The 18,817-nt window shown below is 45.0% G+C and overlaps 1 protein-coding gene across 5 annotated transcripts in view; it reads left to right on the plus strand.

Annotated features, from left to right (window-relative positions):
- Positions 1-18,817, plus strand: part of LOC135921779 (uncharacterized) — a 186,836-nt gene that overhangs the window by 104,657 nt on the left and 63,362 nt on the right. For 2 of the 5 annotated variants that reach the window (XM_070523485.1, XM_070523486.1), the window contains one exon: positions 1,060-1,366. The exons of the other annotated variants lie outside the window; for them this stretch is intronic. In XM_070523485.1, coding sequence (XP_070379586.1) covers positions 1,060-1,266 — 207 coding nt within the window. In that variant the 3' untranslated portion in view covers positions 1,267-1,366. Of the gene's footprint in view, positions 1-1,059; positions 1,367-18,817 lie in introns of those variants that run through there. 5 annotated transcript variants of the gene reach the window in all.

The raw sequence follows: 18,817 nt of genomic DNA on the forward strand, positions 1-18,817 counted from the left end.
CTGACACAGTAACCCCTTTTGGGAAGCGGTGGGAGATATCTTGATGGAAAGGCATATTATCATCAGCATAAATGATTCTTTGCTTGTTTAAAGATGTTTTTAAACAAGTATGCTGCACTAGTCACCTTATCTTTGAAGCGGTGCCTGACGATTGAGGCCACTCGTAGCAGGAGTTATTTAGAATGAAAGTTACACTCTGTCGTCAAGAGCACATCATTTTATTTGATATAGTTCTAATCTGTCTCTCAGCATTGCTAGTTCGATATTTACGAACGACCAGTGAGACATAATCTAAATTTTCGCCATGATTCGTTCTGACATTGAAACATGTTGCCATTTTCCCTCTCTGCGGTAAGGGAAATAGGTTTAGGAAGATTGCGAATATTTATGCCTGGAAAGATCAAATATTGTAAGGTGCAAATTGCAATGGTCTACTTGCAGACTTTCTCACTGGTCTACTTTCTCACACGCTCATAGGACGCTGTGCTCGTATTGTCTAAGAGTTTTGAACGTGTCATTCATGAAAAGTTGTCATCAGTTCTTAGTAAGCACGATATGGTTACCAAACATATATATGGTTTCCAAAAAATTAATCTCCTAAAGGGGCATTAAATATAACGATACAATTATTGAAAACATGCAAAACAAAAAGTTACCTCGGGTTTATTTTTGGACACAAAAATGCCTTTGACTCCCTACATTAACACATACAATTACAGAAACTGCCAAGCTATACCGTACGTGCGATTTTTCTTGAGCTTGTGTAATGTTACTGGCTCAGTCCCTTTTCTTGCGTATCTATGCAAGAAATAAAGAAAATATATTACTTCTAGCGCTACTAAATTTAGTCTAGGGCACAATAATTGCACAAAGTTTACGTTTCACGCAAGGATGTGTGAGAACGGACAAATAAAGGCCACGAAGCAGGTGTGAATGAATTGCGCATTCATTTTTTGTGTAATGAGAACGCGTCGCTACAAAATGGATGGTTTAGTACTGTTACACTGAGTAAAAATGAATGATTTGCGCACCTTTCTGTTTGTGTTCTGCCCAATGCAGTTCTGCTACGCAAAGGACAACCTCACGGAAGCCCAGTTTTCCATTGCGATATATGACGTGAACTTTGATAGCAGCGCCTCCATCTGCCCGCCAGACAAGATTGTCGGAAACTTCACCCGAACTCAGCTGCTATACAACATCAATACCATCCTGAAGACCGGGGATGAGCTATCAAATCTTACGGCTTGCATGACAATCACTAGTTAGCGCACATATTATCATTTAGCCCAATTTTCATCCATATGAATGCACTTCTTAGGGCGACATTCGGAGCAACTCGAATAAACACATGCCCTTTGTTTAGGTCGTTGCTCAGTGTGAATCATGCGAGGCAGGCTATGAATCATGCGTTCATGTTTCTTCAACTAGGCACTGCTTACGTCTCTCCTTGGAGACAGTACAATCACCAATTAGAGTTTCTGCAAAAATCATATTCGCACAGTTTGTCGCACGCAAACCGCAATTGGAGTTCTGACAGAACGATTGCTTCCAAGAAACGGTGGCCCTCTGATACGTGCTCATTTCCTGTGCTTCTTTTGAAGTAAAGGATTTCTTCCTATGTTTACAACATATTCTTAGTGTATTGGTCTTTCTCCTAAAAGCCCTAGCCCCATTTCCACAATATTATTTGTTCTTGAGGTTTTTCTTGAAAGTGTGATTTAGGTCGGCATTACTCTTAAATCGCAGGCCGCTCTGCACGCTTACGTTTGTCTGGGAAACTATGCATGTCCCACACATGTGCACATATTTAGGTTAACAAGCACGCACAAGCAGTGTATACCAAAATGTTGGTATTTTTGTGTGGCATGTGTAGTTTTCCGCACGACTGCAGGGAGGTTTGGGTCCCTCTGAGTCATAAGAATTCCAGCTGGTTGCGCGCGCATGATGACTTCACTATGATTTCCATGTACACATAGCAATGTATCTGCTTCGATAGATAGGTTCGTTATGTGATGCTTGTAACCAATGCAATGTATACATATATCTATATATATATATATACCCAGTTGAAAAACACAACAGGAAATTTTAACAGTCTGTCGTATTTTGGGACGTTGTTTCTGTAGTTCTGTTGCCTGTAGTTCTGTAGCCTGTAGTTCTGTAGCCTGTAGTTCTGTTGTCTGTACTGTGACGTCCTGTAGTAGAAAGTTCTGTAGTTCTTGATCAATATTTAATTAAAAATTGACAGAGACGTCCGTAAGGTTATGTAAATTTGTTAGTACAAAAAAGAAGAACATAAAAGTATAAAAAAAATTTATAAAAAAAGTTTTCGGCTAGGATTCGAACATGCGACCTCACGATTCCCAGCCCGGCATCTTACCACTGCACCACCGCTGACATGCTTTTCGAGTGTACGTTTTGGCCATGTGAATAGTACGACGTGCTGATGCGCTGATGTTTACATTTGCATTTTGAGAGCCAAGATCCGCTATCACTCCACGGCGTCAAGTGCCGCATTTCTAGAAGAGCAAGAGTGTTCGCACCATCGACAGGTACATCGTGCAGTGCTAGAACATCGATTTTGATGTCCGATATCCATATTAAATAAGGAATTCAGAAATAGGCAACGTTGACTTTTAGGGTTATTACTGCTAGTTTCGACAGTAGTCTCTCGTTCTTTACACTTTTGAGCGCGCATATAATTCGTGTGTTCAATGCAAAATAGCTACATAAACATTCGTGGATGAGAGTTCTTTCTGACAGCATACTGGCTTCTCACGGCAGCACTGTACCAGATTAATGAGACCCGAGCGAGACAGCTTTTCACGCAACTTTGTGGAACAACCCAAATCTTCTTTTCTGCTTCGCATAAAGCTTGTGAAATATTACTGGGAAATTAACTAATGTGTCAGTGTAACAGCACATGTAAGTCCACAGGCCTGTGTGCCACATCTTACAAAAAAAAAACGGATACGCAGCAATTCCCGCAGATGGTATCATTTTGATCAGCGGCCGATTTTGAGGAGGCCGGTAGGGCGTTGCTGGTGCCGCGTCGTCACGGCACAATTATAACTATTCGCCACGTCGACTTTATTACCGGTGTCGGTGCCATCAGCATTGCCGGCTTCATAGAAGCGCGATTGAATACCGCGCAAGAGAAAAGTACAGTGTACACCACCGATGCGAAAACATACAATTTTAAAGGACCGCGACGGAAAGCGCTTCTGTTGCGACTTCGGAACTCTTGGCCGTCGCCACCGAATGTTTCTGCTGCGACGTCAGAATTGGTGTCGTAACGTCGGAGTCGCTGTCAGGATATAAAGCTGTTGTTCCGACTTCGGAGCTCTTGTTGTCGCGACAGAATGCTTCTGTTGCGAAATCAGAATTTCTGTCGTAATGTCAGAAATGTCTCCCAATTAAGAAATGTCAACAATTTCTGTCGTACAACAGAATTTCTGTAGTTGCGACAGGAATTCCTTTTGTCTTTTTCAACAAGGCACTACAGAAGCTTGTCGCATCACACAATTTCAGTGCACTTCTGTTGTCATCATTGGGTACATGTTGCGGCGATAGGTTTCCGTTGTGGAACAGTTCTCTGTAGTACAGCAGAAGTTTGTCCATTACTTCAGGAACACTTCTGTTATGACAACTGGGGGCCTGTTGCAATGATAGGCTTCTGTCGTACAACAACATTTTTCTGTAGTACAACAGAAGTTGGTCGCATTACTTCAGGAACACTTCTGTTGTGACAATTGGGGGCCTGTTGCCACAATAGGTTTCTGTAGTATTTCAACAGCTCTCTGTAGCACTACAGAAGTTTTTCGGGTTACTTCAGGAACATTTCTGTTGGGACAACAGGGTGCCTGTAGTGATGACAATTTTTTCTGTAGTACTACAAAAATCTGTTGTAGAGCTTCAGCTTTCTGTTGTAACAACAGACATACGACAGACTGTACTTCTGTAGTAGCAACAACAAATGTCTGTTGTACATCAGAAAAGTCTGTCGCTCCATCAGGAATCTGTAGTTACTACAGAAAAATCCTGTTGTACAACAGAAATTTCTGTAGTACTACAAATATCTGTTGTAGAGCTTCAGCTCTCTGTTGTAACAACAGACATACGACAGACTGTACTTCTGTAGTAGCAACAACAAATGTCTGTTGTACATCAGAAAAGTCTGTCGCTCCATCAGGAATCTGTAGTTACTACACAAAAATCCTGTTGTACAACAGAAATTTCTGTAGTACTGAACACAACCTCTGTTGTCATTTTCAACTGGGTATATATATATAGTCATATCATGAGAAGCCAACAAACACTGACACCAAGGACAACATAGGGTAAATTACTTTTGCTTAATAAATGGAATGAAGAAACGATAAATTAATGGAAATTAAAGCGGATGAAAAAACAACTTGCCGCAGGTGCGAACCGAACCCACAACCTTCGCATTTCGCGTGCGATGCTCTACCAATTGAGCTACCGTGGCGCTGTTACCCCATCCACTTTCTTGGGTATTTATGTGTACTCGTAGAACCCTGGGAGTGTTTGTCAGCGCCACCACTCACAGACCTTGGCGGCGGACGTGGAACGTCCTTGTTGCCGCAGGCGTCACGAGAACATGATCTTTTTTTTTGGGTGAAGGCAACCGGTCAATAAACCCACGTATGCTACCTGAAGGCATCAATGTTGCCGGATTCGAGACCCTCGTATGTAATAAACGAGAAGAGTGGGGGTTAACCGAGGGGCCCGATCTTTATTAGTCATATCATGAGAAGCCAACAAACACTGACACCAAGGACAACATAGGGGAAATTACTTGTGCTTAAAAAATGGAATAAAGAAACGATACATTAATGGAAATTAAAGTGGATGAAAAAACAACTTGCCGCAGGTGGGACCCGAACCCACAATCTTCGCGAAATGCGAAGGTTGTGGGTTGTGGGTGCTTCCTTTTAGGACGTGCCCGACAAAGCCGGGCACGCCCTAAAGGGAAGCGCCGAGAATGGTTATAGTTCCCTCATCGCAAAAAACAACATGGCTTCCGTTGCCGGCGTCATTCGGCACTGTCGCACTTTCGAGGAATTGAAGACGAGGCCGAAGTTACGCTAGTTTGGCCTCGCCGAAGTTTGGTAGGCTAGCCAATGTGACGACAGTTGCAAGCGTAGACCGCAACCAAACCCTCGATCTTGCATCAACGACCCGACAAATAGTTCGTTAAGAGCTAAGCCTGCACGCGCAAGTGGTGCATCCAGCCACTCATAGCTTCCGCCTACCACCATATTTCGAGCCGAACGTGGCATCCTTCACCCCGTATCCTGCGGCGAGGGGCACTGAGGATTATGAATTCGTGCCCCGACAGTAGCCTCGTCTCTACGACAGATGCCCTAGTTATGACTCTCGACGACAACGCGAACAGCCGCGTTTTTACCCTGAGGACCTGTGACTTATGTCAGGCCACGACAAGATCAGCCCAGACCCTACTACCACGACGTGACTTATTGCCGATATAACGGACTACAGCGAGCAGCAGAGACACGTTATCCACATGACAACGAACTTTCTCGCCACCCGCAGCACGCTAGCATTCGTTTCGAAGAATATGCTGTGCACGGCGACCCTAACGTGCGCTACAACTGCGGTTCCACAGGCCATATAGCTCGGTACTGTCGCCAAGGCCGTCAATCATGAAGACACCAATGATATTCTCGCCATGCCGAACCCATACTTGATATGACTTGAGGACGACTGATTTTATTCCAGTGAGCCACTTCTCACACGAGACCAGACGCAGCGATTCGCCAGCGTCTGAGCGGAGTTTGACGCCATCAACTAACGGACCCCGCACCTCCACCACAACTGCTACGAAGAGTTGCGAAGAAATGGTTTTATTTACAAGAGATGGACGATGGTCGCAGCGTGATCGTACTGCAGTCCGGCCTCATAAACCCCTCGTTCTCTTCGTCTTCTTTTCTCTCTTCTTCTTCTTGCTTTTCACATCTGTTGCAATATCACCTTGTTGACGGCCTAAACACAACTGCACAAGTTACATAATTTATCAGGCACTGAAGACTACAAGCATGACGCTCTCGTCTGCGAAGACACCCTATAAACTAAACATGTGACCGATGGAAGCTTCCACGTCATCTTTTACTCTAACGGACACGAAATTCACCAACTGGAAGATAAATACACCACTATACTGGGTGTCCTAATAAGCACAGCTGAACAATACGATGAAGATAATTTGTGTGCGTCTACCGCTTGCTACATTGAAAAGACGCAAGCGCACGTCGTGATCCATAGTGGCCACTCTGACTGCACAGCTGCATACCTTTCCCTACAAGCCGTCGAAGAATCCATTCACCCCTGTGATGGGCAAGCAAAATTCAGTTCACGTTCGCACTAAATGGCAAAAGGCCCTACAGAGTTGACTCCCCTACCTACACGACTACCCTAACGCAGCGCACAAAATGCGTCTGCCGCCACGTGCGAGATAATTAACGCGTTCGCCTTCTTGTATAGTGGCGGATGCCAACTGCTTCCTCTCCAGTGTCATCCGAAAATCGATAGAAAAACACTGGGACAATCCGGGTAATCGCCACACACGACTCCAGAGGTTGGACCCTACCATGAAATTGAGGCTACCATCGAAAATTCAACGCAGCTGTGCCAGTCTCCTACAAAGGCTAAGACTGGGCGTAGCATTTACGCGCGGATACGCGCACCTTATTCAGCTCACTGAGTCTCCAGACTGTGAGTTGTGCAAGGTTAATAAGACTATAGGTCATGTGCTTTCTGACTGCCCTAAGTACGTGGAAGAGCGCCAAATGTTGAACGAGGACCTTACGCGTCTCGACAGCCCACCGTTGTCGGAGGACGTTATCTTAGGCCCTTGGCCAGACGTTCAACCGAGTTTCAGGGCCATCTAGGCGTTACTGAACTTTTTAAAAAGTGCGGGCGTGGACTGTAGGCTTTCAGCATGCCAAATTGCTTGCCATATGTTTTGCATCCTTCTCTCTTCACCGTCACCCACCAAGCGCTTGTTTTTTCCCTCTTTCTTTCCCTCTTCCCCTTCCCCCAACGCAGAGTAGCTGGCTAGAGCAATATACATCAGGCCATCTTCTCTGCATTTCGTATCATTATTCTTCTCTCTCTCTCTTCTTGTATAGTGGGCACAAGGCCGCAACATGACAGTAGCGGGGAAGAGCGCGGCCCATAATGCTGCAGTCGTAAAATTTAGACATGACCGCCGTCGCAGTCTTGAACTGAGCTTACTATTGCTGCACCATACAAATCGCTACCCATTGTCGGTCACCGTACCAGACCATCGCATTGCCCAAGTAAATAAAAAGAAGGCCCTACTACGGGCCTTCATATATTGAGAAAATGAATTCGATTCAGCAGAGGTAATAGCAGTCATTCAGGCATTACGTAATGAAAGAGTACAGGAGGAATAGGTGACAATCTTGGGAACTATCTACAAAGACTGTACACCTAGCTTGGTTCTGCACAAGAAAAGCAGAATATTACCTATCGAGAAATGGGTATTGCAGTGAGACACAATCTCTCCAATGCTATTCGCTACATGCTTAGAAGTATTCGTGCTATTAATTAGGCTGGGAAGGCTTATGAGTGAACATCAACGCCGAATAGCATGGCATCCTTCAATTTACATATGACAATATCCTGTCGTGCAACACTGGAGTTTAATCTCAAAGAAGGAATAAGAATCCTTACCGATAAAATGCAAAAGTCGGTTTAAAGAGCATCATGCAGAAGCCAAAATAAGCTTAATGGCCTGGCTAGAAAACAACAATTTATTAGCCCCAGTCAGCGTCTAGACTCTGTATGGGAGTTTATTTAGTAAAATTAATCACAGGCTGCCCTGACACTGCCTAGCAAATTTACAGAAGAAAGAATTGTGTTGTAGTGCATACCGCAGGAATGACCAAATCCTGACTGGGAGCATACCACTGTCATTCAAAATATAGGTGTAGAATCTTTGAATTTTACAGGTGCTAGCATATGAGGCAGAAACTTGGAGTCTAACACAGAAGTTAGAGAACAAGCTACGTATCACACACAGAGTGGTAGAATGAAAACTTTTAGGCGTAACGTTAACAGACAGAAAAACACCGGGGTCAATTACAGAGAAAACTGGAATACCCGATATTCTAGTTGAGACCATACGAAAAAATATAGCTGATTGGTCCATGTATGCGTAGGGTGGATAACCGGCGACACATTACAGAATGAGCTGCAAGGGAAGGGAAGTGCAGTGGAAGAAGGCAGAAAATTAGGTACGGTGATAAAAAGAGGAAATTTGCAAATGAAAGGTTTAATCAGCTAGCGCAAGACAGGGGTAACGGAAAATCGCTGGCAGAGGTCTTCGTCCTGCAGTGGACATAAAAATAGGCTGATGCTGATGATGATATACATATATACATATATGAACAAATGAGAAGAAGGGAACTTGAGGGGCTCAAATTTTGCTTTCATGACCATAAAAAACTGCACATTGAAGCCACGGAAAGCATAGAAGAAATCGGCTGCTGCGGAGGAAATTGAAATCTAGCAATCATCTTGAACAACCTACGTGTACTACAAGGATATATTTGATTGTTTCCAACCCATGCAAGTCGTCAATGTGCATGCGTAATTGGCAATACACATCACTCATGATGCACAGTAATACGAATGAAAATTATTGGGGAACCTCAGTAAGCTAAGGCGAACCTTCACTAAGTCATGAGCAGGTAGATTCTTGCTCAGGTATCTCATGAAACCGTATGCTATCTGTGCCAACAAATATTCTTAGTCGAACAAAGGGTGAAAATCAAGTGTAGGGCCTCGGGGAAATGCTTGGAGAAATTCGGCAATATCTCCTTTCCTGTTTTTCATCCTGCCAGATCAATCGATTATTCGTGAATAAATCAATAATAGAGAAAGTGGAGTTAGAATAACCCCGTACAACACAAAACTGGTAACAAATTCACTTCGAACGCTTGTCGAATGCGCACCGCAATGTAGCAGTTGACCTGACTTGGGGGGCCGAGCCTTCACTCCGTCCCCCCCACCCATAATAAATGGAGGTGAGCCGGGCCCCCCTGACTTTCAGCACTGGAATGCCCAAGCTACCCTGCGAACAACGTCTGATCTGCTCCTGTCCTACCACGGTCAGCTTCAGGGCCAATCACACGCGACCAGTAAGGGTGCTTCATCCGACTACCGGGTCACACCGCAAGAACACACAACCAAAAGAGTTAACGCTTTACTTTCCTTCGCTACAGAGGTAGCCATCCTTCATTTCACCTGATCCCTCGCCCCCCATCTTAGGCCACAGGACATACTTGATAACAAAAGTCTCAATTGGACAAACTGTAGATTCTTGCCATCGCGCAGGCGCGCCCCAGACTGGCCGAGATTGTGCGAACTGCTTTAAAGCCCATGGCGAACTGCTCGTGTTAAGCCATAATTCTCGAAGTACATATTAAAGAGAAATATTGACTCCTCAACCCGTCCCTGCAATAGTAGATGCCCATCGAAGCTGTCGAAAACCATCACAACAACTGCTGAGGGAAGTTTGCAATGCTTTATTGCTTGAGAGTAATAGCAATAATATTAATTAAGAATATTGGTAGTAATGGTTATGATGGTAATTCTGAGAGCAAGAAGTCTGGTTGTCGTGCTGTCGCTTTTTCCCACGCCGCTCTTATGAAATTTTAACTATGCGTTGCCTACCTATAGTGGTGCTTCGCTGCAACAACTCTGAGATCAATTGCTAGGCTGATTCTTTTATATACAAAAGAATAATGGCCTGATACCGGGGTCGCCAGCTTGCGCTGTCATAATCTTTAGCGGGAAAGTATGCTGGTATTGCTACGTGCTCGCATTGTCATGAGTAGCTCATTACCATCAATTATATGGTTCGGATGCCCGTTTAGCGCTTGTTTGGTATCGAAACGAATGCTGTTCCTTAAGTTGTGCGCGTAGTTCCAAAGAATCTATGCCGTTTTTACGTCGCCTTGCTCAGTTGTTGGAGCCTACTTCACCTGGACCGCAGGTCAGTCCGGTGTTTCTGCACCTCCGGGATCGATTCGCATTTTGGCCCTCTGACGGCGCCACGGATATGCCGATGAAGGAGAGTATAACAGCATCGCTGTAAATGTGCTGGCTTGTGAATAAGAATGAATTGGTTGTGCTGAATCTCGTCGTCTGCGTTTCTCATGTTATCCATAATTTGCCTAATCTTGTGCCGTTTTGAAAATCTCAAGTTGCTATTGAACTGCTCAAGCCGAACTTACTCCTCTTAATTTCGTTGCTTGTTTTTAGTTTCATTGATATATTTGAAAGTGAAGGGCATTTCCTCCTCCCTTGTCATTACTATCCAATTCACCAACAGTGGGCATGTGTCAAAGTTGCAGTGGTCATAATCATCATCATTGTCGGAGCATCGTCTCGTGTCAGCAGCACCTTCCGCCTCGCGGCTACGTTCTCTTCCCATACCAGTGTCGAAGCCTCGCAACATGAAAGACCAAGGTGAGTGGAACCTGCGGTATTTGCCTTTTCATTCTAACGGAAGAAGGAGTAAATGCAGCTTTCAGTATATGCAGCTCGGTAGGCCCAACAGCCGCTCTTTTAGCTGCATCCAGGTGCCTGACGAGGCGATAAGGACGAAAAAGTGACTCACCGATGCAACGGTTTGCGCTACTGAATGTTTACATCCAAACTGAACTACCGATATGTATTGACCAATTCATACTTAATACGATAGAAAAAATGTTACCTAATATTATTCTCTAATACATTCCAAAACAATTTTGACAGAAGGAGCACGGTCTCCAGATCCATCCAGATCCAGAGCATGGTCTCCGATCTCCAGTCTCCAAATTCTCAGCATTCGCTTGCATACAATAGCCTAGCTTCGTTTTTCCAATAGTCTGTGATAAGCAATTCTCCGCGCAGTGCCCATTGTATTGTGCTGAGCCACGGTGAGGCCTAGCAACCAGGAGCACGGCGAAGACCGACGCGAAAAAGCGCTAAGCCGAGGCGGCTTCTTCGAGGAAAGGACGTCAAAATTCGATGCATCAGTGACCGTGCCTCTATTGGACCGGGCAACCCACCGTATTTACCAAGAGCCCACAGGTGCTCGCAAGCCCCGCATGTGCGTGTATTCTCGCCCCGTCTCACTAACGGGGTCGTTGCGTCTTCTTCCTCGTCCTCTGTGTATTCGCCGTGTCGCTTGTAACTTGGACCTGTTTCATTTACCACTGCGTTTGCTTGGACCTACGCCGCCCTCTATTGAGGCTGGCACGCGGGCGCCACCGCAGAAATTTGTTCACCTTATGCACACATGCGTGGTCCGCCTGCATCTGCGTATTGGCTGTTCCTTAAGTATCATGCCGAAAGACAACTAGAGCAGACACGCTTGAACAGGATGGTGCTGCGACATTTAGCGGACGCTTTAGCGGACTCTGCAAAGATTGTCGATACGCCACGACAGTAGGGAGCTGCAGGACACAACATCCATGAAGGGTGGAAACGTGGGAATCTGTAGGTTGACTAGTTATTATTTAGGCGATAGCCTTATGAGTTTCATTAGTCGAACTTGAGCCAAAACACGTCGACGACGTGAATGGATACAAAAAGGCTACGAACCTTCGATCTTTGGTGGGAGCCGAACCACAACGTTTGTGGGAATCCAACCCATCACCTTTGGTGTTAGTGAAGATTAAGGTAATTACAATAGCGTTAAGGAACTCGAACCCACTACTTTTGGCGGGAGTCGATTGCGCCACCTTTGGTGTTAAAGAAGGCGACGTTAATTCAGGCGCAGTTCATTATGATAGAGTTAATGCAGTCGAACGCACGACTTTTGGTCGGAGTCAAACACTTCGCCTTTGCTGAAAGTTGAGTCGTAGACATTTAGAATTAAGAGGGATGACTAAGTGAAGTATATTAAGCGAATTTAGTAGGAAGAGTAAGCAAATTAGGAGGTGGGTGAGCAAATTACCATCACGAGCAAGCTACGCAACAGGAAGCTTTGGCTAGGGGGCTCATAATTATGTATAGGAAAAGGGGAAATTGTTTTTTCGGCAACGACAGCACCAAATTTGATGATGTTTGTTGCATTTATTAGAACATGTTGGTAGAAATTGCTGGTAGCAAATTTTCGATACAGGCCATCATCGTTCAAATAAAAACTGAAGACTCATATTTTCATAAAACGATCTATGAAGTTTACTACTCTGTAACACAGAAATGAACAATGCAACAAGAATTCTGTAAATTGCATCTAATATTCTTCTATAGCGGATAAATATGATATATTACACAGGGCTGTAAAATTTATCACTATTACTTAAGTAAGACTTTTACAAAACCCTTGTGAACGATGTACCAACTGCACCTAAGGCATAAACTAACATATCTAATTTGTGCTTAGAATGTTCTAATGGAAGCAGTTGACTCAACTGTGATATCGGTTCAAGGTGCAGTGCAACGAATTTGTAAACTTCGTACTCCTATTTTTTTTACATTGTCAAGTTTAAAAATTAATTTTAATGGGCCCCTCCCCAGACCCCGTAGCAAATTTTAGTTATACGCTGTAAATTGCTACGTGTTCTCTAGGAAGTGTTCTGCCGCAAAAGTTTTTCAAGTCGGGTCATCAACAGCCCAGGTAGAAATGTGTTCGCGCCGCTAACCCATGATTTCAGCAAGCGAGCACCACTACCAAGCAAGACACACTCTGCATACACCCCATCTAGCCTCCGCAAACTAAATTCCTTCCTTGTGTTTTCTGATGATGGACCTGGAGGATGGCGTGGCGCACACGTCACGGGCCCCGCCTTCATTTCTTTTGCTCCTCGCTTTATGGCTGCGCGGCGCACTTCCGCTGAAGGCGTCGCACGCAAGCTGTTGTGATTGTCTCGTGTCGCGCAGCGCGCGATTTTGTGCGCTGTGCACAAGGACACCTGACTAGCGGCACAAATCATCACTACAGGAATTCTGAGGAATACAAGAGAATCAGAGAGCATGATCCCGCGCTTGAACGCAGTAGAAAATAACATAGTTTCGGAGCCTGCACGTGTGATCGCATGACGCGGGAGCACGAAGGCACCAGACCTTCGCACTTCGAAGGCACTTCGCACCGCAGCAAGAACATCTCTCTTGCTGCGGTGCGAAGTAAAACAAAAGCATGCAGACATTTGGTTTGTATACTTTATTATTTCTCCAAGCTTTAATTTGTTCATTCAAGCAACGTATTACACAAATAACAGATGTTGACTGCATAAATATCGAAGTGATGTGTCCCCATGAGTGACGTCACAGTGCAAAGCAGAAAAGTGCAATGTAGCCATGTACGTAGGCCCACTAGCACGTGTGCATCATCCTCCGGCTTGCAGCGCGGCGGCCGCGAGGAGAAGGAAAATGCGGCGTTCGCTTTTAAATTTCAATGTTCCGGCGACGCGTAGTGATGTAAAACTTTGCAGACACGATCGTTAGCGCGCAATGTATGCTCTGCGCTTGTCAGCTCAATATGGCCACACCTGCTCAGCGGCCCTTGAGGATACCCATGCTCTAAACCGAACTTCCGCTTGCAACACTCAGCAGAATTTAACTTTCTCTCGCCAATGCAACAAATTTCTTTAAATTAGGCCCAGTGGGTATGTCAGAAATGCTTTTCTGCGTTTTACATGTATTTGAATCGGTGGCATCGTAGTAGGGCCTGAGCTAAAGCTTCCTCTTTAGATAAGTAAGCGAATGAGGAGGGATGACTAAGCGAAATAGACTAAGTGAATTAAGGAGGATGCATAGGTCATGGGCGCGATCTTGTACGCGTTCTAAAATCGAACGGAGGTGGTCTGTTCTTTGCGTCACGAAATAGGCGGTCCGTTCCATTGCATTCGTCCGATAGCAGATGACACGGAATGAGTGACAGCAGATATCACGTCACAATTGACGTCATTGCATTCGTCACGGTTCAAATTGACCAATCGTGTTCGGCTCGGTGGAAAGGACCGCCTTCGTTCTATTTTGGAACGCGTACAAGATCGCACCCGATGTGTCCTTCTTAAATGTTATGGCACTTCGGCTTTCGCCTTGAAGTTGTCTTAGGGATAACGTAAGAGACCCCGTGAATTTGTATGAGGCGTGAAATCAAGATGACACTGCGTTGAAGGTATTGTATGCGAAGAATTGTTATTGAATCTGAATACTTTCGCCACTACGCAAGTAGCTGTCCGCAGAAAATATAGCACGGTGTCCTGGATATCTTACTATGTCAGTTTTGTGCATGCCCATTCAGCATATTATACAAAGACTTTATATTCCAGCGTACCATTCGTTTCACGCATTTCAATTTTCAGTATTCTAAAACATATGTGAATATCAACGAGACTGCTTATCTTTTTTCTAAGACTACTTATTGCTTTCATAAAGATAGCCATCAGCCAAAGAGTCTTTCCTTCCATAAGTGCAGCATATTAGGGTATGTTAAAAACACTGTTTGTGAAGGCTGTGTTGATTAAAACATTACGTGTATACGAAAGTTCATACCTCCCATGTGAAAGCGATCTGGTCATTCGGGATGGTATGAAACCTCAGAGCGTGAGTCGACTTGACTTGTTTCCACTCTTCTGTGAATTTACACGAATAATGATTTCCAGAATAAAGCATTGCCTGTACTTTTTGTCGTGAAGAGCAAATGGTGTGCTTTACAAAAAGTATTCATTTTTCATGCGGATGCTTTTACGGCAATCTTCTGGCGTAAACGATTATGCGGCCTTTATTTTCGCCAATTCAACCGCATCACAGAACCATTTATTTTCGAAGCTTATTTTGTTGATATTCTGCGCACGTCTAACAGCATCGCGTTTTCTTTATAGGCACAGATCCCTATTATTTGGCCGACGACGTGGGAACGCGTAAGTATGAAAAACAAGCATGCCATGTCGTTCGTTCTTATTTATCGTGGTTTGACCGTGTGGGGTTCTCCTCCATGCTCTTGGGACAAAGGAACAACACAGTAGTGCAAACACTCACAAGGGCATTTATTGCACCTTTCATAGATCAATGCCTGCTATCCGGGTTCTAATACACAAAACATGCCGATGGGCGGGCGACAAATCTGGAAGTCCGGCTCACCGCGACCGGATATAGCGAGCGAATATGTTCGCCCTATGCTGGATCCCAACGCCTGGTCGTTCGCGCGTACGGTCACGCGAACGGTGGCGCGTTCGATGGATGCCACGCGAGACGGTCTCCCAGAAGCATGGATCGGTGCACGCGCGGGTCGTCCGCGTCGTACCTCCACCCACACCCAATGACCCAGCGTGTTCTCGCCTGCGCCCCGAAGTAACCCCGCCGTGAGGCGGCGTTAGCAGCGCCACACTCGCGCCATCTCTCGCATCGCGCTTCAATCACTCCGACCAAAGTGGGCGCCAGGGCACGCGACGAAGCCGCACTGCAAGACAAAGAAGCTCTGCGGAAAAACAAGAACTCAGGGGACGCATGACGGTCACGCATCCCCACAAGCGCAATAAATTTGTAATCATGCCTGAAAGGCTCGTGTGACAAGGCACAGCGAGCCTGCCTTTGTCGTGCCTGATGTTCTTAAACGCTTTGATCGGGGTCGGTGACGGCTGGACTTCGGTGAACGTGGTGGCTGCTGGTCACAGGCAGGGTCTCACTGAATCAAAATGGAGAGGAGGAAAAGCGGGTGTGATTGAGTAATTCACGCCGATCGCTTGGCGCAAAGCTATGACTTCATAGGGAGGCAGCGATAGAATGTTTAAAGCACGAGTTCCTAAGGGAGTTTGTTGTGCGCATATGGTACAATGTCGTTTCATCAAACGGGACTGCGAGCTGCACATGCGAGCGAAAGCTGCATATCAATCGATTGCCCCACTGCGTGGCATGTTCATGACGGCCCGAGTGAAAGCATTTGTTTCTTATTCATGTATAACTTATTATTATCGTCATGCAAGGTTTAGTGAACTCAATCTAGATTCACCTGCGCATTTATGCTTTTGACATTTGCGTTCTGGGTAAAATTTTCGAGGGGAGACGGTCTTTCCGTTTGAGTACCATAAGGGGTCGCTTGAGACACATGTACGACAGGAAGACCTATAATACAATTATTGCTTCTGCCCTGGTAACTGAAATAACCACGCGCATTACTCTGGTGTCCTTCTGTAGATGAAAAAAGAAAACCGCACTCCATACGTGGGTCGCGTGCCCAGATTCGTCAGCTCATCAGTCCGTGTGGGACGCATGGGGCTTGATATACTTATTCAGTCACAGGGGGCACTATTTATGCAACTGAAACATCTGCACGTCGGGAGTTATAAACATGACAAGCCATTTGTTGCAGAAATGTTATGCTTGCTTAGCTATGCCGCTCCCACGTTCAGGAAGAAGGGTGAAGACACCGTGATGTAAATTTGCGGCCACCACTCTTTATGGAGGCGGGTCCACTGCGTATATGCGGAGCGAGCCCGATTTCAAGATTAGACGGCACCATCCCTACTAGTGTTGTCCAAGGCTAAGCATGCAATGTTTGCAATGCCTGATTAAATGTGACGCTTTGCTTTGTAATCCTTGTGTATATGTACAAATAAGACGCCATTATTCAATGATGCAAGTGTAGTGTGCGCAGATGGAACAGTTCTGCGGGAATGCATGACGCAATCATAGCTAAATTTAGCCTCCCACTCTGCGTTCAGTGAGGTATAGCTTGACATTACATTTATTGATCACAGCCGCAGTGCTTGGGTTTCAGAAAGCTCACTTTGCCAGCGTAGTTATATTCAATTACGTTCAAACCATTGCACATTGGGTGTTGTAAGGCTTACAAATGTGGCATTTGTTAAGGAAGTTTCACGGTTTATCGGGCAGGAAGCCCCCTGTTTCCACATGTAGGACCCAAAAATGTCGCCGCTAAACTCGGGCGGTAAGACAGGCAGGTGCCCATTCACGCCCCTCACCTTTTTTCACGGTGGCCTCACTACATAGAGGCAGCGAGTACTATCGATGGATTAGACCATAGGACTCACACTAGCCGTCCCATAAATTAAGCGTTGAATCTTTGGGAGGCGTTAATAAATACCGCTTATGTAACGGGTTTTCATTTTTGTGCCCTAGTGACCATACACTCTAAGTCGCGCAAAGATGTTTCACTCACCCCATCGCGGCTTCATCACTGACAGAGCCTTCCCGATTTTCCATTTTTGCAGTACATATCGTTACAGATGTTGGGTACAAAGCTGCAGTCAGTATAGTGAAGTTCGCTTTAGTTTTCGGTAAAGACCATACATGATACAGTACTGAAAATTAGCACTTAAGCAATATAACATGAAATGCGAGATATGTAACTTTTAGGTGCATTATACTTTTCAATGGCACTATCAGCGCGTATGAGAGTCATTGTTGATTTTTCTAACTTACACGTAGACATTTCGCACAACTTGGCCACTGTCGGTTTGTATCTCAACTAACGCTGCATTTTTCATTGTACCACACGTATAGCCTACGGAGCCACCACATTTACGGCCACACCTTATGGGGTCACACCACCATGGTTTACACGTAAGTACTAGCTGTCCTAGAGTACAAAGCCTCAAATGTTGTTCCATCAATATTTTTACAAAGTGTAGCACGTGAGTGCATAGAGCATTGTGATTTGCAGTAGACGATGGTACCGATTTCCTAATCACGTACAGTCTGGGTGAAATGTTCTCAGTTCGAGACGGTGACTTGTTCCCTTGTGCAGGGCTTTTTATTCGATTCTAGGAACTCCAATTTGGAGAATAGGAAAATTATGCTGTTTCTAGGAATTAAACAGTTCCGAGTGTAATAGCTATTAACCTTAACTTGGGAGCCCTTCCACTGATGCGAAAATCAAATCGTTTGTGCATAATCTGGCCTCCCAACTTTTCATAGAAGAATGGATACATCCACAGAGAAAGCGTGGTAAATGAAGCAATCTTTTGTATTGACGCTACACCTTGTCCGTTATTTCTTTGATAAAGCACATAAATGCTCAGCGTAGATGGCCGCTGCGCCTATCTGTGTGTGAGACCCAAGCCGAAGATTGATTGATTGGAAAACGCAGGCACTCCCTTAATTGATGTGAAAAAAAAGAAATAATGTTATCACTTTTCAGCGAAAGGGGGTCCTGCTGGGACATATATGCTCTTTGTCGTTCTTTTCGTGATGTAAAACTCACTACCTTACGAAAAAGACTGAAGCAATATAGGGCTAACAAGCGCCTTTGTGTTTCAAAAACATGGCCCGCTTATTCCTGTCAGCATGGGTCTGTTCGCAAATTGTACAAATATATCCCAAACGACATGCGCAACACCAGAACGCTGGTGTACCAAGATTTACGACCACTTCAATATAAGTGTCGTATCTTCACTGTGTGTTTATTCTACAGTACTTATTTAGTCAACCATCTATCAAGCATACAACGTGTTTAAACTATTGCTTTCAAAGGCCACCTATAGTCCTCTCTAATTCCCTTAACTTTCTTTGAATCCACTCAACCATCCCCGAACCAGGGTGAGCGTAAATGACCGATGGAAATATCTTGTGAGCATTCTCGTGTATTTTTTGCGAGACATCTGAATGGCGTTAGGAGAGCGAAGTAAAGCTCTCGCTGTAGTGACAGACAACGTGGAAGCCTGAGGGTCCTTAAATGTCCGCCTATTATTGGGCACTTATAGCATGCGATACTGAAAGCGGTATTTCTTCAAATTTCACCATGTTTATCTCGAATGTGGGAAGCGCAACGTATTGAACTACCTATTCA

Source organism: Dermacentor albipictus, chromosome 8 (assembly GCF_038994185.2).
Source record: "Dermacentor albipictus isolate Rhodes 1998 colony chromosome 8, USDA_Dalb.pri_finalv2, whole genome shotgun sequence".
NCBI classification, from domain to species: Eukaryota; Metazoa; Arthropoda; class Arachnida; order Ixodida; family Ixodidae; genus Dermacentor; species Dermacentor albipictus.